At 42.5% G+C, this 26,597-nt stretch overlaps 1 protein-coding gene across 5 annotated transcripts in view; it reads right to left on the bottom strand.

Annotated features, from left to right (window-relative positions):
• wwp2 (WW domain containing E3 ubiquitin protein ligase 2) overlaps positions 1 to 26,597 on the bottom strand; it is a 118,569-nt gene that overhangs the window by 53,702 nt on the left and 38,270 nt on the right. For all 5 annotated transcript variants that reach the window (XM_061775243.1, XM_061775246.1, XM_061775247.1 and 2 more), the window contains 3 exons: positions 22,731 to 22,932; positions 14,397 to 14,486; positions 11,918 to 12,092 (listed from right to left, as the gene is read on the bottom strand). In XM_061775243.1, the coding sequence (XP_061631227.1) occupies positions 11,918 to 12,092; positions 14,397 to 14,486; positions 22,731 to 22,932 (467 nt within the window). The remainder of the gene's footprint in view (positions 1 to 11,917; positions 12,093 to 14,396; positions 14,487 to 22,730; positions 22,933 to 26,597) is intronic.

The raw sequence follows: 26,597 nt of genomic DNA, 5'->3' as shown, positions 1-26,597 counted from the left end.
AACAGAGTAACACGTGTAATAAAAATCTGCAATATAGCAGGACCGCGAAGCAAGAAGCAATGATTACTATATCTGTATTCTGTGATGATAAATTACAGGGACTCATTGTTCCCGGGTTGGGATTCATTGTTTCCATGACTTGTGCATCCCCGGACTCAAATAGTCTCATGTATAAAATGATCTATTGTCCTTACGCTGTTCCTTTTGTCTTTGTTTATATTTTTAGTTTTAGGTTTTTGAGGTTATTAACTAATCGATGAATAATGGTCCAAAAGAGCATCAAATTTTTGTATTTTCTTTTTTTGTGAATCATATGGTTACATGAAATTTGTGTTACCGGCTGGCTGGCGCGCATGAACTGGGCTCCGAAGGGGTTGCAAATCCACACATCATCCTTCTGTTTCCCAGGAAAATAGTCGTTAAACTGCTCCAGCAGTATATTCAGATGCTGCGTGACTGTTTTCTTCAGTTGCTTTTTTCCTACCATGTCCAGCTGCTGTTTCTCATGACAGGCGTTTGGGAACATGTGGAGTCGATTTTTAGAAACACAACTTGCCCACATGGTGATCTTTTTTGAAAAGCATGAATTGTGTCATGTTAAAACATTTTCCCTTCCCTTGCATAAATCCCTTGCATAGAGATTTAATGTGTTTCATTGTTCAAATAAATCACAAAGGTAGGCAACGTGTCAGCCACACCCTGCTGATAAACAGCTGTGCAAAAGGCAAAGCAAGCCTTTAAATTTATTTACAACGCCAATTCCAATGAAGTTGGGACGTTGTGTTAAACAAATAAAAAAAGAATACAATGATTTGCAAATCATGTTCAACCTATATTTAATTGAATACACTACAAAGACAAGATATTTAATGTTCAAACTGATAAGCTTTATTGTTTTTAGCAAATAATGATTAACTTGGAATTTTATGACTGCAACATGTTCCAAAAAAGCTGGGACAGGTGGCAAAAAAGACTGAGAAAGTTGAGGAATGCTCATCAAACACCTGTTTGGAACATCCCACAGGTGAACAGGCTAATTGGGAACAGGTGGGTGCCATGATTGGGTAGAAAAGGAGCTTCCCTGAATTGCTCAGTCATTCACAAGCAAAGATGGGGCGAGGTTCACCTCTTTGTGAACAAGTGCGTGAGAAAATAGCCGAACGGTTTAAGGACAATGTTACTCAACGTACAATTTCAAGGAATTTAGGGATTTCATCATCTATGCTCCATAATATCATCAAAAGGTTCAAAGAATCTGGAGAAATCACTGCATGTATGCGGCAAGGCTGAAAACCAACATTGAATGCCCGTGACCATCGATCCCTCAGGCGGCACTGCATCAAAAACTGACATCAATGTGTAAAGGATATCACCACATGGGCTCAGGAACACTTCAGAAAACCATTGTCAGTAAATACAGTTCGGTGCTGCATCCGTAAGTGGAACTTGAAACTCTACCGTGCAAAGCAAAAGCCATTTATCAACAACACCCGCTGGCTTCTCTGGAGAAGTGGAGAAGTGTTCTGTGGTCTGACAAGTCCACATTTCAAATTGTTTTTGCAAATTGTGGACGTCATGTCCTCCGGGCCAAAGAGGAAAAGAACCATCCGGACTGTTATGGGCGAAAAGTTCACAAGCCAGCATCTGTGATGGTATGGGGTGGGTTAGTGCCAATAGCATGGGTAACTTGCACATCTGTGAAGGCACCATTAATGCTGAAAGGTACATACAGGTTTTGGAGAAACATATGCTGCCATCCAAGCGACGTCCTTTTCATGGACGCCCCTGCTTATTTCGTCAAAACAATGCCAAACCACATTCTGCACGTGTTACAAAAGTGTGGCTTCGTAGTAAAAGAGTGCGGGTACTAGACTGGCCTGCCTGCAGTCCAGACCTGTCTCCCATTGAAAATTATGAAGTGTAAAATACGACAACGGAGACCCCGGACTGTTGAACAGCTGAAGCTGTACATCAAGCAAGAATGGGAAAGAATTCCACCTACAAAGCTTCAACAATTAGTGTCCTCAGTTCCCAAACGTTTATTGAATGTTGTTAAAAGAAAAGGTGATGTAACACAGTGGTAAACATGACCCTGTTCCAGCTTTTTTGGAAAGTGTTGTAGGCACAAAATTCTAAGTTAATGATTATTTGCTAAAAACAATAAAGCTTATCAGTTTGAACATTAAATATCTTGTCTTTGTAGTGTATTCAATTGAATATAGGTTGAACATGATTTGCAAATCATTGTATTGTTTTTATGTTTAACACAACATCCCAACTTCATTGGAATTGGGGTTGTATATTGTGCATTTCCTACACAAGGCAACTCAATGTGCTTGACATGATTAAAACCATTTAAAAATAAAGAAAAAAATAACTTACAGCTTAAAAATATTCAAAAACAAAGAGACAAAAAACCCAAAAAGATAAGAAGAGGCGAATGTTCTGGGCAAGAAAGGAATTTCAGCTCATTCGTAAAAACGGGACAGCACCTTTCCCCTCGAAAACCAGCGCACCTTGGCATGATAGAACACCTGTTCATCCTCACTGCCAAGAACTTGGTACAGTTTGGAGGTCCCAATGCTCATGTCCCAGTTTCGGCCCACTGAACTCAAATACAACTCCACAGAGCTGAAGATCTCCTCTACCGTTGTTGAAGTAGGGAGCTCTTGTTTGCAGAGAAATTGTTACTTTAAGTCCCCATCCCAGACATGTTTTACGTACACGAGTAAAAGGGCGTTGTTTGTTATGTCTGTAGATTCGTCCATTTTTAATGCAAAATAACCACTTGCCTTAATGCGGCCTGTGGTTTGTTGTCATCCGACATATCTTAAATTCGACATCCCACAGGTGAACAGGCTAATTGGGAACAGGTGGGTGCCATGATTGGGTAGAAAAGGAGCTTCCCTGAATTGCTCAGTCATTCACAAGCAAAGATGGGGCGAGGTTCACCTCTTTGTGAACAAGTGCGTGAGAAAATAGCCGAACGGTTTAAGGACAATGTTACTCAACGTACAATTTCAAGGAATTTAGGGATTTCATCATCTATGCTCCATAATATCATCAAAAGGTTCAAAGAATCTGGAGAAATCACTGCATGTATGCGGCAAGGCTGAAAACCAACATTGAATGCCCGTGACCATCGATCCCTCAGGCGGCACTGCATCAAAAACTGACATCAATGTGTAAAGGATATCACCACATGGGCTCAGGAACATTTCAGAAAACCATTGTCAGTAAATACAGTTCGGTGCTGCATCCGTAAGTGCAACTTGAAACTCTACCGTGCAAAGCAAAAGCCATTTATCAACATTCGTCCATTTTTAATGCAAAATAACCACTTGCCTTAATGCGGCCTGTGGTTTGTTGTCATCCGACATATCTTAAATTCGACAATTTATCGTTTCAAAGAGGTATAATTTTCAGTTTATCCGCCGTGGATTGATCAATGTGCCACTGTGGAGTTGGATGTAAGACACTTTTGTGATGTCCTCAGGTCTTTAAGGCGTCTTTGAAAGTACTCAACAGTTTTATCTTTGTGAGAAGGGTGTTTGGTTTGTAAATGCCTCAAGTTTTGATGGCTTCATGCTTTCTCGTGGGAATACTTTGCTGCATAAAACACTGAGGTCGTTTCCCTTTTTTTGTCCTCAATTAAAAAAATAAGAAAAAAATCCATACATAATCTGTGTCATACCTGCATTTGGCCATTGTCAATACTCGTTAGCATGTAGTCACCCTCCTGAAATAATGGCCTAAGTCATTTTTTCACAAAAATGATTATATATTTTTTTGTTGTTGCCTAAATGATCTCATCATGATGGTGGCCACCTCTGGTAAAATCGCCCACATCCTCACTCAGATCATGCGATTCTACGCTGAGAATATAATGGCCTATGTCAAGAGTGAGCCATTCGATTTTTGTGTAAAATTGCCTAAGTCACATTGTTGTTTGACTTAGGCAATTTAACATGCTTTTCAAGATGGTGACTGTTTCAAAAAGAAAGAAAATCTATGTTGCAGATGAAGTTATTTCCATGATTCAGGGCTCATCCCCTATTGGTAAGTGATAAGGTTTACTATGAAATAGGCTAGGCTATAAATATTACAATTATTATTTATTCTTTCTCGTCAGCAAAATTGTTAAGTCCATGAAACTGCCTAGCATTTGACAAAGAGTGGAAAGACTCCAAAACACGTGGAAGGTTTTATTTTCAAACAATATTTCAGCAACGGCTTTTGTCTAATATTTTCCACATGATGAACTAATTAACACACATTTAACCGTATTGTAATCTAACACCTTCACATTATGTGTATAATTTATAAATTACAAAGGATCCTAACACTTATGTTTTTATTCAGTGAAAATCTCACTTATATTAAAAATATTATAATTAGTAATCATAACATCATTTGACCAGTACCTGTTGTGCAGTGTCTAGTTGCAGCTTGTGCACGCCTCTTCGGGAATCCCTAATGTAGTTTAATACATGTGACCACAAGCTAATGAATGTTTGTTTGTTTGTTTTTCTCAGAATGATCACACAATTGTGACAATAGATCTCAGATGCTTGAAATGTTTTTCCTTTTTGGTAGGTGACACACTTGATAGTTCTAACACCGATCAGTCCTCATCCACCAAAAATGACAATCAGAACGTTGTTGAGATGAAGCAGCATGTACCAGGCCAAGACTCTGTTTCAGATGGAGCAGACAATCCTTTAAACACTGCTGTTGATATTGAAAATGTCAAGCAGACACGGACACTATGAAGAGGACATATCTGACGACGATGATGTCATCAGTGATCCAGACTATATCCCATCCTGTAATAAGTCCTTTGACCCTGAAAATGAAGACTAACCATGGTGGCAACAACTCCAGAACAGCAGGATGAGGATGTTGATGTAAAACATATGGTTAAAAGGAAAAGGAATAAACGCCTTTGTCACATGGAAGCAAAATGTGTCAAACGAATGTTACACAAGAGCAAAAGTGGCAAAGAAATCGGTTCAAATAATATGGGTCCTCCCTGCAACTCAAAGTTCTGTCAGAGAGTCTCAACTCGAGACTGGGAAGTCATTACAGAAGAGCAGTGAATATTTCAGAAGATTTGTGCAATGAACACCTGGGAAGAACGTCGGTTATACATTAACACTCTGGTCACAAATGTTAGCATAAAGCAAAAGAAGGTTGCTGAGGGATGCAATTCATTATTGTCCTACCAACTGAAGCTTCAAGATGGAATCAGTCTCAAAGTGTGCAAGGCACTTTTTTCCTCTACACTTGGTCTCCCTGAAAGAACCATTATACACTGAACAAAGACACCATTTACCATGATGAACAAGTGGCAACGCCACTCTAAAACTGGACCTAAAGGTGGTGTAGCGTATATTAGTTTTGGATAAAAAACAAATTAATTTGGAACAGAAAGACGTTGAAAGTGAACGCCTGCGTTTACTTCCGGTTTAGTCTGACGTATGTTTAAACTTACAAACTATCTTTGTCTCGTATAGGGCACCACGTCTCTTTTTATATTTGTAAAGATCTCAGTAATTTAGAAGGCTGCTACATGAATAAAATAAGAGTTCTCAATTACAGCGGTTTCACTGTTAAACTCAAATAGACATAAAACACAACAGGAAGTGGAATTTTATAGAAAACTGAATTAAATCTAAAAGGAAAAACTACAGGGAAACAATGCAGAGGGGCTTGACTCCAAAGGGTAGAGCTCATCATAAAGAAGGCCGATCCTGTGATGTAAGCGTGAAGTGAGAATGTTCGGGGAGCAATGAGAGAACAGTGAATTTCTGTGACCGTTATTATAACCCAATTATGCACCAACTTGTACTTAGGAAACAGGAAGCTGTACACGCATTGCGTAGAAGAGAATTTAGTGAGGCTGGTCGGGTCTTCCCAATGGATGGGCAGGGTTGCCGAAAAGGTGGATTTGAAGAAAAGGAAGAAAAAAGCAAAAAGGAGTTTCAAGTGCAGGGTGGCCAGAGAGATTCGGGTGGCGTTGTTCGCCACGTGCTCAGGGAAAGCTTGGGCTGGATCTTTATCCGTAAGCTGCCCCACACACAAAAGTGTAGTTTCGGGGCGTGCGCAGAGTGTATCTGCGGTCCGCGCTCATCGGCACAGCGGGGAAGGTTCAGTGCGTCTCCACCATCTTGTGGTGAGAGGTTGGGCTCCCTGGCTGTGCGCCAGCGTCTTGTGCGAGCAGAAGGACCAAAGGCCAAGAGAACAAAAGGGTCTGGCCTTTTGTATCAAGGCAAAAAGGCAGTCCCAAGGACCAAGAGTGGGAATACAGGCCACGCCTTCAGTATTGAATTTCCATCCTAGAATTATTTGTGGTTTTAAAACTAGTGGAATAAGGAATTAATTGATTCCCAGCTTTTTCATTGTCACCCACCATGGTTAATCTATGCAATTGAGTGTTTCAACCCTGTGTGGTTGCTAATAACACAATGTCCATTTGTGTAACCTTTCTGTGTTTGTTCGGAGATAAACAAGCATATTCGGTTGACAACAGAATTAAGCAGCAGACCTGTGGGAAAAACAATTAGTGACAGTGTTATGAGCATGGGAGCATTCGTGCAATGTTTGTAAAATATCAAACAGACTTTTAAATTTGGTGAAAGCTGTGGGCAGTGATTCGTGGCTTGTGGTAACTCTCCACACCACCAGCGGGTGTCGCCCATGTTCCAGCAATGTTTTAGATGGGCCTGGCAGCGCCTTGCATGCATTTTTACTCTTCAAAAGAACATAGCTCATTGCTGAATTTTTGTTTCTGAAAAAGGCGGCAAATAGTAATTCCATTGTTGTCAATCTGTCTTGAACAATTCACATTTGAAAAGCAGGTTTCTCAAATTCTTGGTCATTAAATCAGTTTGCAGGAAAAAGGTCTTTGTTGGTGACATTCTTCAGGATGGCTGGGGGGGAGGTTTGATGACTGGTCTGTGTCCCAGCTGATAAGGGGACCAGGCTTACTGTACATGGTCTTGTGTAAACAGGCTGGCTCAGAGGGTCAGGAGGCAGGAATGCAGAACTATCAGTGGGTGGGGGTTGCTGGTGCCAACTGTGGATCATGCATGTCTGCTACAATGGCAAGTACGCAAAAGCTTGAAACTGATGTCAAGGATTTCCTTAAGGACTGGTTGAGGGACCTGCCCACTGTTGAGTCACACTACTGCATAAGCACAGAGACCTACAAAGACAAGAATTTCCTTCACCCAGGCACAACCATCTCCCAACTACAGCCGAAATATCAACAGGCAGCTCCAAATGCTGGAGTGGTGGCAGTCAAATTTGATATTTCACAGATGTGTTCCATGAAGAGAACTACTCTAACTATATTCAGTCTGCGAAAAGATCAGTGTGATGTTTGCGTTTCATTCAAACAGACTAATATTAGTGAGGTCGAATATGATGAGTCTGTTTGGTCAATGGACTTGCAATGCTGTGCTGCTGTGCCCAAAAACCAAAGCTACCAGTCTGTATTACCAAACAAAACTGCAGGTCCATAACTTCACCCTCTTCAACTTGAGATCAAAGGAAGGGTACTGCTACATTTGGGACGAATCAGAGAGGGACCTCAGTAGCGATGTATTTGCAAACCTTCAAAGACCAACCAGAACTTGGTTGGGGATATCAGAACCGCAACACGTTTGCCAAATGCATTCTCTGAGATTGCAAGGAAATATAGGGTACCAATTAACACAGAAATACCTTGTTGCAGGGCTCACACAAATGGAGTGTGCCAGCATGTATCGTGCTATTGAACCCAAAATAGTTACTGATATCTTCAGTTACTGCAAGAATCAGGCAATCACCTTACCATCTGAAGTTACTCAAACATGATGAGTTCCTGAAACTGAATAGATCTTACTTCATTAGCATCAGACCAGGCAAAAGAGCTGGAGATCCGACCGTGCATGATTTTCGGACACTTCAGTTTAGCAGTGAAGGCAAGGTCCATTTCAAGCTGTCCTTCTCTAAGGACTCTGAGTGGGAAGAACTGCCACAGAGGACACAGGTGCCAAATGAGGCAATGGCATGGATAAGAATGCTCTGCCAATCAGGGAGAGAAAGTTCCAGGACCTCAAGTCAATGAAACAGTGCATTCCAGTCACGTGTCATCACTTCTTTGACAATTTGCCACATTAATCGGCATCAGTCAAGAACCCAGCAAAGAGGAGCTGGAGGTAGAAGTGAGGATATGCACATATTTCCTCAGCATTTAGTTTATTTATTTATTTCATTTATTCCTCTTCCATAACATAACTGATAGTTACTACTATGTCAATAGTTATCTATTATCATTACTTTTTTGAGTGAAATCATTAACAAATCTCATTTATTCAACATTTGGCTCAGTTTTTTGTCTTTTCAGAAAAATGTGAAAAAATTACTTAGGCCATTATTTTAAGAGGGTGTCGATATTGAAAACGAACCATAGCTCTTCTTCGATCTGTAAAGTGGTAGGAGACCATTAGCCTTACAGGGCATCGTTGCCACCTACGTTTAGGAGTGTGAATAGCGGGCATTTCATTCATTTTCTTTGTTTCCTCAGTTAAACTCCTGCGACCCATTGAAAACGTGTCTGCGAAAGTGAGACGAAGCAGTTGAGAACCACTGGTGTAAACTGCAGAGTTTACAGTGTAGATGATAGGTCTGTTATTTTTCTGCAAAAGAAAAAGTATAGCAGATTCACCTGACAGCCCTGTCAGTAGTGGTGCAACGGATCACCTTTATCCGTAATCAGGACGGATCACTCTCCACGCACATGGTCAGTGGATTGGTTGGTGTCGGGTGAAAAAAAAAGTTGTGGATAAGAATTTGAGGATGAGGTTAATGCTCTTGATACTTGCCTGGCAAGAGAAAATTACATCCTTTCCGGTTGTTTGTGCAGCTCTGTGTGTACGTTGACCATTTTCTTTCACAGACAAAACATAGGCACAAAAACATGTCATTTACTGCCCTGCAGTTCCGTTATAGTATTGCAGCTATTCCATCGGTACCACGGTCCACTTATATCAAGTAAGCTACACTGTTCGTCGCTTCCCTTTTTTGACTCCTGTGTCTTTCCTCGTTTATATATATCATATCATTATAGTTCCTGCTCATAACACCCCCATCACTGCCCTCATTGATTGATTGATGACAATGTCATTCATGAAGCCATAATTCACCAGCTCCAAATCCCTCTCCAACCACTTCCATCCCCTAAGAAAGTCACAGCCCTGGATGGCCGAATCATTTCCCCTATCACCCACCAAACGGTACCTATCACACTCCTCCTTTCCAGCAATCATTGCGAGAACAACTCACTCTTTGTCATTCCTTCCCCTGAGACCCCCTACTACTTGGAATACCAAGTCTGGCTCAGACTTCACAACCCCACCATAAACTGGACTCATTAATCCATTACAGGATGGAGCCCTCATTGTCATTCCCACTGTCTGCTCTCTGCTCTTACACCATCTGAAGACCCACCACCTTCTGCCACCCCGGTGGACCTCTCACTAATATATCATGACCTATCCCCAGTACTCAGCAGGAACTTGGCTGTCTCCCTGCCCCCCCACAGCCCGTACGATTGTGCCATTGACCTCTTGCCGGGAGCTCCACTTTCCACCAGCCGACTCTACAACCTCTCCTGTCTCGAGAAGAAAGCTATGGAGGATTACATCCGCGACTCCTTGACTGCTGGACTTATACGCCCCTCCTCGTCTCCGGTCGGGCTGGATTTTTCTTCGTGGAGAAAAAAAAAAGACATCACTCTCCACCCATGCATTGACTACAGAGGACTCGATGTCACCGTGAAGAATAAATCTCTGCTTCCCCTCATCGACCCCTCGTTTGAACTACTCTGTGACGCCCAGATTTGTACCAAATTGGACCTCCGTAACGCCTACCACCTCATCCGTATCAGAGAGGGGGATGAATGGAAGACCGCCTTCAATACCCCTCTCGGACCTTTCGAGTATCTGGTCATACCGTTTGGATTAACCAACGCCCCCGCAGTTTTCCAAACGTTCATTAATGACGTCCTCCGCGACATGTTGAATCGGTTCGTGTTGGTATACCTCGGCGATATCCTCATTTTCTCCCGCTCCACCGAAGAACACCGCGTCCATGTATGCCAAGTCCTCCAGCGCCTCCTCGAGAACAGTCTATACGTCAAACTGGAAAAATGCAAGTTCCACCTCTCCTCAGTACATTTCCTCGGTTACATCATTGCGAAAGGACAATTACAACCGGACCCCGCCAAGCTACAAGCCATCACCGACTGGACAATCCCCACAACCCGGAAAGACCTCCAACGCTTCCTCGGTTTTGCCAACTTCTACCGTCGATTCATCCGCAACTACAGCCAGGTCGCACTTCCCCTCACCAGCCTCACATTCACCAGCTCCCCTTTTCAGTGGACCCCGGCAGCCTCTCAAGCATTCAATAAACTCAAATCCATATTCACCGATGCTCCCATTCTTCGGCATCCTGACCCCTCCCTCCAGTTCGTGGTGGAGGTTGACGCCGGAGGTCGGACTCCGGAGCTGTCCTCTCGCAGCGGGATCCCAACGACCCAGAAATTACACCCCAGTGCCTTTTTTTCCCCGTCGTCTATCGGTGAGAAATTACGATGTCGGTAACCGAGAACTACTGGCCATTTGTCTGGGTTCTGGAGGAGTGGCGGCACTGCCTGGAGGGGACTGTAAAACCGTTTCTCATTTGGACAGACCACAAAAACCTCGCTTACCTCCATTCTGTAAAACGTCTCAATCCCCGACAAGCTCGCTGTGCGCTATTCCTCAGCAGGTTCAATTTCAGTCTCTCCTTCCGTCCCGGTTCCCGTAACACCAAGGCAGATGCCCTATCCCGTATTCACTCACCACCACAGAAAATTTATTGATACTCAAGAATTTCTGAGGCTTGCTTTAACAATCAACATCCTATTGGACTTGTCTGTTTCGCGGAATTGACCAGGAAGTCATATACAAACTAAAGTCATGGTTACTTAAAAATCACAGTGCAACATAAATCAACCATGAATGTGACAGTTAAATAATGAACACATTCAACGCTCTACTGGTAACACAAACAGAAACCTCCCCCTAAATATTATAATGCACTAATATAATATGTAATACAAATATAATGTACTGCGATTGGCTGGCAACCAGTTCAGGGTGTACCCCGCCTCCTGCCCGATGATGGCTGGGATAGGCTCCAGCACGCCCGCGACCCTAGTGAGGAGAAGCGGCTCTGAAAATGGATGGGTGGATGAAATATAATGTACAGCATTTGTGTGCAGCTGTGGTTGTTTTAAAGTGCTCTATAAATAAAGTTGAGTTGAGAATTAACATAATAAGGATGTTAATTCTTGGAATATTTCAACACTGGATGGCACATTACATTCTGGGTATCGCAAGGCTTGACGTCACGTATGCTTACCCCACTGTCCCATCCCCCCGCCCAACAACAAAAAAAATAATAATTTTGTGTTTTGTTAGTGGAAGAGGCAAACTAACATTAACGAGGTACAGTGATCAAATCAATCACAATAATAATTTGGGGAAACCCAGCAACAGCATCAAAGCTGTTTTGTTTCATTTAACTTGCCCTGAGTGCATAGCCTAAGCGCAAGACTAAAAAACTGCAGTTCATAAGAGCGGATTGTACTGTGCATAGTTTACTGAAGGGATAATTCACTACAACCTTAACAAAATAATAAAATTTTATCTTATTTAATTTTTTTTGATGCAGATGTCCAATTATTCAAGATTTTAGAACTTTTTTCACAACTTGCTGCTCTCTGAGAAGAAGCTGAGTGCCAAAATTCATAACAGGGGTTTGATTGATGAATCAACCACTGTATTGAGTTAATGCAGGGAAAGTTGGTAAAGGCTTGGACTACCTGGTAGAGGAAGCGCTGGCTGAACTGATGCATAGCACCCTGCAGCTGGTTGCGTTGGCTTTGCCACTGTTGATAGTTGCGCACAGACTCTGCTGTGGGCCTCTGCCACGTGGTGGTTCGAGTGTTGTGGTCAACGTAGTAGAACCTCCCTCGTTGGTCCACACGCTTTTCCCAGCTGAAGAGTAAATAGAGGAGATTGTGTTTCCAGTACAAGTGCGATGTTTAAATTTGTCACAGCTGCTATTATAAAGCATGAGCAACAAAAGGAACATAAACAAAAATGGGAAGCGTGTGGGAGGAAAAAGACAGAAGGACACAAATAATCTTGCATAAAGTATTTGAAAGCAATACTTGACACAAAGAGTACCTTGACAGAAGGTAACTGGTTAAAGTTAAAGCCAGTTTGTAGAATATTACTTGAATAAAAGTTTGAAGTTATTTAACGTGTGCCGTACATAAGTATCAAAATCAAAGGTACTTTTCTGATCATCAAAATCAGAATCATCTTTATTTGCCAAGTATGTCCAAAAACACACAAGGAATTTGTCTCTGGTAGTTGGAGCCGCTCTAGTCCGACAACAGACAGTGAATTGACAGAGAACACTTTTGAGACATAAAGACATTGACAAAAACAGCCACTGATCTATAAAGGGTTGCTAGTTATCTGGTAATGCCGGTGCATTTTTTAAAAATTGTATTTAATTTTTTTTTTTTATAAACAAGTGTGCAAACAGATGCAGAGTTAGCACTTAGAGCAGTTCGAATGACTAATATTGCAATAGTCTGGTGCTATGACCATTGTGCAAAACCTAAAATTAACAAACTTAAGCATAAAAAAAACATATATAAGTTATATAACAGTAAATTTATATTTAGTTCATTTCAATGGTGCAGTCTTTATATAGATCAACATATCTATTTTTTTTTTTAACTCATGAAACAGGCCTTGACAAAAATGATGGTACCCTAGAAAATATTGTAAATAATTTTACCATAGGGACATGTTCAAACAAGGTGTGTCCTCTAATTAGCATCAAAGGTTCCTTAAACTTATAATCAGTCAGTCAGCTGATTTACAGGGTGCCAGTAATCCCTGTGCGGTTTGGTGAGATAGGACCAGAGGAAGCAAAGGAGAACGTTGTCTCAGGAGGTTAGAAAGAAAATTATAGACAAGCACGTTAAAGGTAAAGGCTATAAGACCATCTCTAAGAAGCTTGATGTTCCCTGATGTGGCCGCAGCAGGAAAATTGATGACAACTTGAAGAGACGGATAATAAGAATGGAAACAAAAGAGCCAAGAACAACCTGCAAAGAAATTAAAGGTAAACTCCAGGTTCAAGATACAAAACAACACCACCAAATCTGAATTTTCACATTCGAATGAAAACAAGTCAATGTACTTTTTTATTCTGACAAGCGCTGCAATGGTTTTGTTTACTTCCGCCGCCATTTGGATTTATTGCACATCGCTTCTGCGCATGTACACAAAAAAATTGGACTTTCAAATACTTTGGACTATTATAGTGCTGTGAAATAATATTGGCTCCCTTCTCAAATTCTTATATTTTTGCATAATTTCCCGACTTCAATGTTTAAGATCATTAAAAATCTGCGGGAGAAAAGCATGGGGGACCAGAGAGCAGGCCGGAGTGCCAGGACACCTAGCCAAGTATTCTCCCCAGCCCAACCCCGCCCCTCCCCCACAGACAGGCGTATGATGAATTAAAACTGGAGGACCGGCAGAGCAGTGAAGGGGTGGTGCGACCACACCGGAAACCAGCACAGATGTGTCAGCACCCGGCCTGGCGCCGACCCCACCATACCTGGTGCCTGTCCCTCAGGGGACCATGAATGAGATATGAGTGTGCCCAATGTGTGGAGTATGTACATTGTGAGTATTAAAAAATGTCCAGAGTCTGTGAAGGGCTAGACTCCTGCGGGTCCGGCCCGGCTCGATTATTTGGCAGACCACAGAGAAGAGGGGGGAAACCGCCCCCTCCTCCTACAGCAATGTCCCAACTTCATTGGAAATGAAGTTTGTACTGAAGCTAAGACAACAGTTTTTTTTAATGAATACAAGGGGGCGGCGTATTGCAGTAGATAAGTGTACGCCCTGAAACCATCGCCGGGTCGCCGGTTCGTAACCCCGCCCAAGCACATCTCATTGTTGCGTCCCTGGGCAAGACACTGACATTGCCCATGAATCAATGAATGCGGTTGGATGTTTGGTGGTGGTTGGAGGATCCGTAGACGCAGAATGGCAGCCACACTTCCGCCAGACTACCCCAGGGACGCGGTGGCTACACAAGTAGCATACAACCACTTGAGTGTGACTGTGGAGTGAATGAATGTATACAATTGTATAGTGTCTTTGAGTATCATGAAAAACCCTATATAAGTATAATACATTATTATTATTATTATTACAACACTTGTTTTCAATTATCAACATGGATAAAAGACAGTCAAGATGTCATACCCTGGTGGTAGCGGCCTCTCCCATGTCGTGGTTTTGGTGTTGTGGTCTACGTAGTAAACTCTACCATGAGGCAACACCCTCTGCTCCCAGCTAGAGACAAAACACAAAAACATACTCCTTCACACAAAATATTATTTCTGAAAGCACTCGGTTTTAAAGAGTGCAAAGTAAACATGACCATGAAAATCAAAAATAGTCACTAGAAGTAGATATATTATGCAATTTTCAAGTTGAAATGTTCCAATAATTATGGTACACTTAGAACCCTGTTGAGTGCAGCAGGTTTTGGGGGGGCTGTCTTGTGCAATTGTCCACCCTGTCATCCTCTAAAGCTTTTGGCTTTGAAATGATAGTAGTTCAGTGTTGCCTGACCATCACTTAAAAATTAAATAGATGCTCTTTGCTGATATAGCTGCTACGTTTATCCATTTTAACATCCGTCCATCCACCCTCTGGTTATCCAAGGTCAGGTTGCAGGGCACAGCTTTAGAAGAGAAACCCAGACTTCCCGGTCCCTAGCCACTTTGTACTACTCTTCTTGGTAGATTCAGAGGCATTCCCAGGCTAGCCAGAGTCAGAGGCAGTCTCTTCACTATGTTCTGGGTCAAAGCAACTAACCATGGACTCTACCAGGAGTAGCCTCCTGAGGTGCCATGAGGTGCAGGAGCAGCAGATATACTGTGAGCCCCTCCTGGATGACCAATTTCTCACCCCATCTCTAAGAGAAAGCCTAAACACCCTGCAGCAGAAACAAATTTCGGCCGCTTACGATCTTGTTTTGTCGGTCACTACCACAAGCTTGTGACCAGAGAGGAGGGTAGGAACGTAGACTAACTGGTAAATCAGATCAGTAAAAGGTGAGGTATGCTGACAAGCTGAAGGAGGAGTCCTGTAGGGCCTTTTGGCCTGTGTGACCACGGGAGGCAGCTTTTGTGTACCAGCACACAGAGCAAACCACCTCCTGACCTGGCACCAGAAGGGACCGGGTAAGGGAAAATTAGGTCCATTGTTGGTCTTCTTCATAGTGTGTTCTGAATTCTTATATTTATGCATAGTTTCCCCACTTTGTTTAAAAATCAAACAAATGTAAATATAAGACAAAGATAACCCAAGTAAACCTAAAATGCTGTTTTGAAATGGTAATTTTATTTATTAAGGGGAAAAAAATAATCAAAGCTAACTGGCCCTGTGAGGCGAAGTAATGAACAAGACTGGTGGGCTCTTCTTAAATCATGAATTAACTTGGGCTATTTACATTTTTTTGTTCATTTTCTCTGACCACACCCAAGCTCGATTCCCTCCAGACCTTAATCAAGAAATCCCTTAAAAAGAACTTGTCTGACAAAATGAAGTCAGCAAAAGATCTGAAAGAGCTGCAACAAAATGCCATGATTCAAAGAAACGCAAGAACAGATGAGAAATAAAGTCATTTATATCCATCAGTGTGGAAAGGGTTACAGAGCCATTTCTAAAGCTTCAGGATTTTATCGAACCATGCTGAGAACCATTATCCTCAAATGCAAAAAAACATGAAACAGTGGTGACCCTTGCCAGGAGTGGTCAGCCAACAAGAATTTACCCAAAAGCACAGCGAAGACTCACACAGGAGATCACAAAGGAACCCAGGACAACATAAAGACTTGCAGGCCTTCTTTGCCTCAATTAGTCAGTGTTTATTGACTCAAAATAAGGAAGAGACGGGGCAAACATGGCCTCCATGCCAGAGCTCCAAGGCAAAAACCACTGCTGAACAAATAAATAAATAAATCAACAAACAAACATAAAAGCTAATCTTACTTTTGTCTTATCTGAATGATTGCAAAGACGTTTGGGAGAATATCCTATGGACAGACAAGACGAAAGCTGATCTTTTTGGAAGGTGTGTATCTCGTTACAATTGGCATGAATGTAACACAGCATTTCAGAAAAACAACATCATACCAACAGCCAAACATCCTTCAGGACCTGGACAAGTTGCTGTGATTGATGGAACCATGAATTAAGGTATTTAACAGAAAGTCCTGAAGGACACACAAGCAGTGCGACAGAATCTTCAGGCAGCAAGAAAGTTAAAACATCGATTACATATTGACCAATGTTGATTTATCGGTGATGCACTATAATCGGCTGATTGATCGGCGGGCACAGCAGAGACCCATGTAGTTTCAGTTTTCAATCACGTCGGCTCAAGCCCTGGATGTTTTGAGACCCAATTGTGAATTTTCATCTGCATGTTAGTGTAAGTGAATATTATTTCTCATCTTTTAGTAAGTATGATATATTTGGGCGGCACGGTGGACGACTGGTGAGCACATCTGCCTCACAGTTCTGAGAACTGGGTTTCAAATCCCGGCCTTGCCTGTGTGGAGTTTGCATGTTCTCTCCGTGCCTGCAAGGGTTTTCTCGGGGCACTCCAGTTACCTCTCACAACCCAAAAAACATGCGTAGTAGGTTGTTGAAGACTCTAAATTGCCCGTAGGTGTGAATGGGAGTGCGAATGGTTGTTTGTTTATTAGTGCCCTACAATTGGCTGGCGACCAGTTCAGGGTATGCCCCGCCTCCCACCCAAAGATAGCTGGGATAGGCTCCAGCACCCCGCAACCTTTGTGAGGATAAACGGTAAAGAAAATGGATGGATGATACATTTTTTGGATGATTGCAATAAACTAAAATCTGCAAAAAACTATTTCTGTAAAAACAAGTTCTGTAATTTCTCGTGTATAATGCGCACCCATGTATAATACGCACCCCCAAAGTTGACCTCAAAATTCTGGAAAACCCTTCTACTCATGTCTAATGCCTTTTTACAATGCATGATTTTGCTCCTACCCATAAGATCAAAACGAAGTATTATCTGTATTTTGTTAGTTTTTTTCGAATAATTATTCCCAAGTTAAGCACTTTATTTGAACACGTAATACTTTATTTACTTGCTCTTATTTGGACATTCACAGCTCTACGTTTCTTTAGTAAATGAGAAAACACATAGTTGTGCTCACATGTTTGATTACCCAGGCAGAATGTGTAAGATGGGTACAATTCTTTAAAGAAAACATGAAGGGCACTTAATTTTATTTTAATGGGTTTCAAATTAAACTGTAACGCATTTCAGAAAATCATTATCAGTAAACAAAACATAACCATAAAGAAATTAATGATGGTTGTTGTTCAGTCATCAGTTGTATTTAAAAAAAAACAAAAAACTATTTCACAAATTCTGCCAGGGTATGCAAACTTATGAGCACAACTGTACATATACGCAGTCATACATACCCCTGTCATACTGGAATGAAAGTGTAGGCTACATCTTTTTCAAAACTGCTAGGTGGCGGTGACATACTGGAATGAAAATGTACAGCTTTTTCATAACATCTAGAAGGCAGCATACATTTACAAAATGTGAACCTTTTCGTTTTCCCCCATACCTATGTATAATGCGCACTATTGACTTTTGACATTTTTTGGGGTCAAAACATTTGCATTATACACGAGAAATTGCAGTATAATGAATAAGTAATCATTGCTATAAAAATCCACAAGATATAAATCCCCCAGATTTTATTGCAGCCATAAAACGTAACAGTCCATGTAAAGTGAAAACAAATGTAATTTGATGAACTAGAGTGTTGTTATAACCCTGACAAATTTTAATGTACAACCCTAATTCCAATGAATTTGGGACGTTGTTAAACAAATAAAATCAGAATACAATGAAATCATGTTCAACCTATATTTAATTGAATACACTACAAAGACAAGCTATTTAACGTTCAAACTGATAAACTTTTTTTGTTTTTACCAAATGAGCATTAATTTGGAATGTTATGGCTGCAACACATTCCAAAAAAGCTGAGGCAGTGGCAAAAAAGTGAGAAAGTTGAGGAATGCGCATCAAACACCTGTTTGGAACATCCCACCGGTAAACTGGCTTATTGGGAACAGGTGGTCCACATTTCAAATTGTTTTTTGAAATTGTGGACGTCTTATCCTGAGGGCCAAAGAGGAAAAGAACCATCCGGACTTTTATGGACACAAAGTTCAAAAGCCACCATTTGTGATGGTATGGGGCTGTGTTAGTGCCAATAGCATGGGTAACTTGCACATCTATGAAGGCACCATTAATGGTGAAAGGTACATACAGGTTTAGCAGAAACATATGCTGCCATCCAAGCAACGTCTTTTTCATGGACGCTCCTGCTTATTTCAGCAAGACAATGCCAAACCACATTCTGCACGTGTTACAACAGCGTGCCTTCATAGTAAAAGAGTGCAGGTCCTAGACTGGCCTGCCTGCAGTCCAGACCAGTCTCCCATTGAAAATGTGTGGCGCATTATGAAGCGTAAAATACGACAACGGAGACCCCAGAGTGTTGAACAGCTGAAGCTGTACATCAAGCAAGAATGGGAAATAATTCCACCTACGAAGCTTCAACAATTAGTGTCCTCAGTTCCCAAACGTTTATTGAATGTTGTTAAAAGAAAATTTAAAACAGTGGTAAACATGACCCTGTCCCAGCTTTTTTGGAACGTGTTGCAGCCATAAAGTTAATGATTATTTGCTAAAAACAATAAAGTTTATCAGTTTGAACATTAAATATCTTATCTTTGTAGTGTATTCAATTAAATATAGGTTGAACATGATTTGAAAATCATTGTATTTTGTTTTTATTTATTTATTTATGCTGCACCACAGCTCCAGCCGCTCCACTTCCTGTCGATATGCAGACTCGTCACAGTCCTTGATGAGGCCGATGACAGTGGTGTCATCTGCAAACCTCAGGAGTTTGACAGACGGGTCCGTTGAGGCGCAGTCATTCGTGAAGAGAGAGAAGAGCAGCGGAGAGAGGACACAACCTTGGGGTGCCCCAGTGCTGATGTTGCGTGTGGATGAGGTGGTCTCTCCCAGCCTCACCTGCTGTGTCCTGCCTGTCAGGAAGCTGTAAATCCACTGGCAGATGCCAGGCGAGACACTGAGCTGGAGAAGCTTGGAGCAAAGGAGTTCAGGGATGATGGTGTTGAACGCTGAGCTGAAGTCCACGAACAGGATCCTCGCGTAGGTCCCTGCACTGTCGAAGGTGTTCTAGGATGAAATGCAGTCCCATGTTGACTGAATCATCCGCAGACCTGTTCGCTCGATAGGCAAACTGCAGGGAACTTTTTGGTAAAAACTTGTCGTGTTTGGAGGAGAAAGAATGCTGAGTTGCATCCAAAGAACACCATACCTACTGTGAAGCATGGGGGTGGAAACATCCTGCTTTGGGGCTGTTTTTCTGCAAAGGGACCAGGACGACTGGTCCGTGTAAAGGAAAGAATGAATGGGGACATGTAGAGTGAGATTTTGAGTGAAAACCTCCCTCCATCAGCAAAGGCATTAAAGATGAAATGTGGCTGGGTCTTTCAGCATGACAATGATCCCAAACACACCGCCCAGGCAACCAAGGAGTAGCTTCGTAAGAGGCATTTAAAGGTCCTGGAGTGGACTCGCCAGTCTCCAGATCTCAACCCCATAGAAAATCTTCGATGGGAACTGAAAGTCTGTATTGCCCAGCGTCAGCCCAAAACTTCACTGCTCTAGAGATCTGCATTGAGGAATGTGACAAAATACCAGCAACAGCGTGTGAAAACCTTGTGAAGACTTACAGAAAACGTCATTGCCTCTGTCATTGCCAACAGAGGGTATATAACAAAGTATTAAGATGAACTTTTGTGATTGACCACATACATATTTTCCACCATAATTTGCAAATAAATTCTTTAAAAATCAGACTATGATTTTCTGAATTATTTATTTATTTTTTTTCATTTTGTCTCTCATAAGTGACGTATACCTATGATGAAAATTACAGGCCTCTATCATCTTTTTAAGTGGGAGAACCTATACAATTGGTGGCTGACTAAATACTTTTTTTGTCCCACTGTATCGTCGTGGGACTCCCCATGCCATGACGAGAAGCGCTTGCCACCAGTTAGCTTGCAAGTCAACCGGGGCTCCTCTTTGCCGATGGACGGGCAGCAGGCTTCTCCACGGCATCATCTCCTTGCTTGGTGTTGTGTCGCTATGTGGGTCCACTTCAGGGAAATGTAACCGTTTTGTAAACACGGCGGCACTCGTTATTCATCCTGCAGCTCACACTACATGACAGACATTCGAGGACATACTTCCTTAGTTACCCACAATGCGTTGCACCATATTATAGGAGCCTGAAAAACAAAATACAGAACACTTGGGCATTTGAATAACGACACTGAGCATTTCTGTAAATTGTGGCATCCACGGAAGATGCATTTTCGGGTTTTAAGCATAGCTGGCTAGCTAACTTACTGAATGCTGTAGTGGTAGAAATGGGACAAGTAATAACTACAGTGACTAACTCGCAATTGTGCCGGATAACCTCTGATGTGAACGCAGTTGGCCAAGTTCTTATATAGTGGAAGAAAGGGAACTGAAATGGTGGAAAAACAACTTAACGCTATTATTTCCACAATTGAGTATTGTATGGTTCTCAGTCTTTGCACATGATTTCAGCAATCATCTTCAAATATTCATCATGAATTTTGAAACAAATCTGTGAATTCATTTTACAGGTTCTTTAAATCATTCTCCTATAAAATGACAAAAATGTAGTTAGCTTGTTCTCATTTGTACAAACGTGTAACCTACATAAAACCGAGAGAGCCGTTTAGCTGAGAGAAGATAGTCAGGCATTCCACAAACACTGGCCATACATGGCCACTGCAACCAGTTGGAATGTTCTAAAGAAGAAAGAAAACACTAGTGTAGAAAGTAATGGAAAACAAATGGGAAATGCAAGTAAAACAGCAGTAGTTGATGACAGAAACATTATGAGAGTTGCAAATAAGGCGACAAAATGTTGAATGTTTTAAGTATGGTAGATTTGTCAACAGATATGTTGGCATGTGACAGGGATTTTTGTAAGTCTTCAGATGACACGCTCCAGGGTTCTTTTTTTTTTTTTTTAACCTCATTGAGCATTCTGTGCTGTGCTCTTGCAGGCATCTTTACAAAACAGCCACTCCTTGGATGAGAAGCAACAGTGCAGAGCTTTCTTCTTTTATAGACAATTTGTCTTGTGCCTTGACATACGAGAAAACTGTGGACTGATGAACATGAACAACAAGACTTTTAGGGATACTTTTGTAAACTATTCCGGGTTTATACAAGTTTATATGCAAAGTCCTAAAGATGCTACGGTATGACTTCAAGAGAGCAATTCACACCAGACATCCCAGGAATCCTATTAAACTGCAACAGTATTGGAAAGAGGAATGCTCCAAAATTCATCCTGATCGTTGTGCATGTCTGATTTGCAACTACAGGTTGAGTTTATTGCTGCCACAGGAGGGTCAACCGTTATTAAATCCAAATCACTTACTTTTTCCTCCCGGTCCTGTGAATGTTTACATGATATTTAGAGTAAAAATGTGAAAACAATTGTTCGTGTAGTATTACAAATGTAGTTTAAGCAGACTGTTTATTTACAGTATCCTCGTCATTTAGATGCAGATCAGACCACGTTGACCATTTTATGCAGAGATTTAATAAATTCCAAAGGGTTCACATACTTTTTCCTCTCACTGTACATCGGACAGGAGTGACTGCATCACAATCTACTGTTTGCGTAAGACTTCATGAACAAAAGTACAGATTTATTAATAAACCGAAGATGAAGGACATGCTGGGGAAAAAAGAGACAAGTCAAAAAGTACTGAGACAAACCCAATAATTCTGTGAGAAAGGTTAACAGACTGATGAGATGAAGGTTAGGATTTTAGCAACATGATTCCAAGGCTAAAGCATCAAGAAAGAAATTACCTGCTCAATGTGGTCATGTTCATACATACAGTGGGGCAAAAAAGTATTTAGTCAGACACCAATTGTGCAAGTTCTCCCACTTAAAAAGATGAGGCCTGTAATGTTTCATCATAGGTATACCTCACCTATGAGAGACAAAATGAGAAAAAATAAATCCAGAAAAATCACACAGTCTGATTTTTCAAGAATCTGCATCAAATCCAGATTTAATTACCTTAAAACAAAAGCTCAATTGTTTATCCCTTGGACTCTTACCTTATTTTGACCCATAAATTTTTAGTCTACAGAAAAATTAAGGGGATTAGCCTCGTTTCTACAATGGTTTTGGAGGGGAACGTGCGATCAGATGCAGAAAAGCTTCACCTATAAGGGCTACGCTGCAGTATGTATAGTATATACAATTACTGATTACAAATAATATATTCTGATCAAATTAATGATGTAGAATAAAAGATGACTCACTTTTTAATTTTTGCATGCACAAACACACTCAATCTTACCCAGTGGGGAGTGCGCTAGACTGTTGTTCTGTGGTGTTGTCGCTCGCCTGCTCTGCACTGGAAGTGGGAGCCGGGCCAATCTCCGTTGGTCTTACCGAACCCAGGCCATCTTGCTGATCCAGCGAATTGCTGCTGGTTGCGTCGGACTGATCCAATGGTGGATGCATGTGACGCACCAGGCTGGTTTCCAGCTCTACTTTTTCTGAGATGACACAGGGAACACAAACGAAAACTTCAATTTTACGAACTTTTATTGTTGACAATTGTAGTTGGGCAAAAATATGCTATTTTGTATTATTATTTCTTTATCAACATCAATTCATATGATGCTCAATACAAGGTGTGAAAATGGATGGATGGATGATAGCATACATCCAACACCACCAAATGCTTTATTACAACCCCAATTCCAATGAAGTTGGGACGTTGAATAAAAACAGAATACAATGAATTTCAAATCATGTTCAACCTATATTTAATTGAATACACTACAAAGACACGATATTTAATGTTCAAACTGATCAACTTGATTGTTTTGAGCAAATAATCATTAACTTAGAATTTTATGGCTGCAACACGTTACAAAAAAGCTGGGACAGGTGGCAAAAAAGACTGAGAAAGTTGAGGAATGCTAATCAAACACCTGTTTGGAACATCCCACAGGTGAACAGGCTCATTGGGAACAGGTGGGTGCCATGATTGGGTATAAAAGGAGCTTCCCTGAATTGCTCAGTCATTCACAAGCAAAGATGGGGCGAGGTTCACCCCTTTGTGAACAAGTGCGTGAGTAAATAGTCCAACAGTTTAAGGACTATGTTCTTCAACGTACAATTGCAAGGAATTTAGGGATTTCATCATCTACGGTCCATAATATTGTCAAACGCTTCCGAGAATCTGGAGAAATCACTGCATGTAAGCGGCAAAGCCGAACATGCCATTGAATGCCCGTGACCTTCGATCCCCCAGGCGGCACTGCATCAAAAACCGACATCAATGTGTAAAGGATATCACCACAAGGGGTGAGGAACACTTCAGAAAATACAGTTCGGCGCTACATCGTAAGTGCGACTTGAAACTCGACTATGCAAATCAAAAGCCATTTATCAACAACACCCAGAAACACCTTTGAACGACTTTGTGGTCGTGTCATCGGACTTGCGGCCGCGTGTCTTGGACACTCGTGTGAAGAGAGGAGCGAGCTGTCAATTGATCACCACCCGGTGGTGAGTTGGCTCCGATGGTGGGGGAAGATGCCGGTCCGACGTGGCAGGCCCAAGCGTATTGTGAGGGTCTGCTGGGAACGTCTGGCAGAATCCCCTGTCAGAAGGAGTTTCAACTCCCACCTCCGGCAGAACATCACCCACGTCCTTGGGGAGGCGGGGGATATTGAGTCCGAGTGGACCATGTTCCGCGCCTCTATTGCCGAGGCGGCCGACTGGAGTTGTGGCCGTAAGGTAGTCGGTGCCTGTCGTGGCGGAAATCCCCGAACCCGTTGGTGGACACCAGCGCTGAGGGATGCCGCCAAGCTGAAGAAGGAGTCCTATCAGGCCTTTTTGGATTGTGGGACTCCTGAGGCAGGTGATGGGTACCGGCTGGCCAAGCGGAATGAGGCCATGGAGAACGACTTCGAGGAAATTCTGGTCCACCATCCGGCGTCCCAGGAGGGGGAAGCAGTGCACCATCAGCACTGTGTATAGTGGCGATGGGGCGCTGATGACCTCGACTCGGGACGTTGTGAATTGGTGGGGAGAATACTTCGAAGACCTCCTCAATTCCGCCGACACGCCTTCCCATGAAGAAGCAGAGTCTGGGTTCTCCGACTGCAACGGACAATCAAAACCGCTGAAAGGATTGTCGGTACCCCCCTACCCACCCTTGAGGACTTGCACGCTGCCAGAACTAAGACAAGGGCGCGCAAATTCCTCTCGGACCCTCCCCACCCCGGTCACCAGCTCTTCCAGCTCCTTCCCTCAGGTAGGCGCTACCGATCAATGCAAACTAGAACTAGTAGACATTCCAACAGCTTCTTCCCTCTAGCAATCAACTTCTTAAACAGCTAACCTATAATTCCATTACAACAAGCTGGCAATTTTTTGACTTGAGTTCGTTGTCACATTTCTGTGGGGCCAATTATGTATTACTCGTGCACTCACTGTAGTTGTCTCGCCATTCTGCACTATTTGCATATATTGGCCACTCATGCCAGAGTAGCATCTGCTCCATTTGCACACTGATTGAGGAGTATCCGTAACATTTGCACAACCAACATTGTCCCAGATTATCGCACTACTCGTCACTTTAAACCGCATACACTCCTTGAAGTCTCAGCGCCCTTTGCACAATGGTCATTGCACCGGACTATTGCGATATTAGTCATTCGAACTGGTAGAGGACTCTGCATCTTTTTGCACAATTGTTTTTTGTCAATGTCTTTATGTCTCCAAAGTGTTCTGTAAATTGACTGTCTGTTGTCCTAGAGCGGCTCCAACTACCGGAGACAAATTCCTTGTGTGTTTTGGACATACTTGGCAAATAAAGATGATTCTGATTCTGATTCTTACACGACTCACTTACACAAGGGGAGACCTGCTAACCATCAAGGAGTCTACTCCGGACTTTCTGTCATCAACTTTTGAATATCCGCTCAGTTTTTTCCCCGAGTTACTCACCGGAGCGGCGTCCGCGGTTTTCGGCGCATGGAGACGTCGATCCACCTCGCGAATGTACGCTCCCTACCCAACAAAATGGACAAGCTTCATCTTCTGTTAAAGACCAGGAAAGACTTCGGACGTTCCATGGCCATGTGCTTCACGGAGACCTGGCTTTGCGACGCTGTACCCGATGGCGGCGTCATGCTCCCCGGCTTCCACATTCATCGAGCGGACCGCGACATGGAATCATCGGGGAAAACAAAGGGCGGCGGGATATGCCTCTATATCAACGAAAAATGGTGTACGGACGTCACGGTGCTCAGCACACAATATACGGACACTGTCACATCCTATATCAGTTTCTGTGAAGAGGTCTGTGTACCAACAAAATCATTTCGCACATTCAACAACAAGTCATGGTTCACTGCTAAACTTAAGCAGCTTCGCCAAGCTAAGGAGGACGCATATCAGAGCGGGGACAGGGCCCTGTATAATCGAGCTAGAAACCAGCTGACTAAAGAAATTAACATTGCAAAGAGGAACTATGCAGCAAATTGGAAAAACAGTTTAGCGCAAACGACTCTAAATCAGTCTGGCATGCATTCCAATCGCTGACTAATTACAAGCGACGATCCCCCCAAGCTGAGAACAATAGCACACTAGCCAACGACTTGAATACCTTCTACTGCAGATTTGAAAAGGACAGTTTCACACCACACACCCACCCGGCCGCACCCGCGACCACAATCACACCTCTGACCTCTGCGTTAACCATCCATGAACAGGATGTGAGACGCATCTTCAAACAACAAAAGATTAACAAAGCGGCAGGCCCGGACCACGTGTCCCCATCCTGCCTCAAAGCCTGCGCGGACCAGCTCGCTCCAGTCTTCACTCAGATCTTCAACAGATCTGAGTGAAGACTGGAGCAGATCTTCAACAGATCTGAGTGAAGACTGGAGCAGATCTTCAACAGATCTCTGGAAATGTGCGAAGTTCCATCCATCAAACGCTCCACCATCATTCCAGTCCCCAAGAAACCTGCAATCTCGGGTCTGAATGACTACAGGCCTGTCGCTTTGACATCTGTGGTCATGAAGTCCTTTGAACGTCTCGTGCTGGACCACCTCAAGAGTGTCACAGGTCCCCTGCTGGACCCCCTGCAGTTTGCCTACCAAGCGAACAGATCTGCGGATGATGCAGTCAACATGGGACT

The sequence above is a fragment of the Phyllopteryx taeniolatus genome, chromosome 5 (genome assembly GCF_024500385.1).
Source record: "Phyllopteryx taeniolatus isolate TA_2022b chromosome 5, UOR_Ptae_1.2, whole genome shotgun sequence".
In the NCBI taxonomy this organism is placed as follows: Eukaryota; Metazoa; Chordata; class Actinopteri; order Syngnathiformes; family Syngnathidae; genus Phyllopteryx; species Phyllopteryx taeniolatus.
This window is presented reverse-complemented; position numbering and strand designations above follow the sequence as displayed.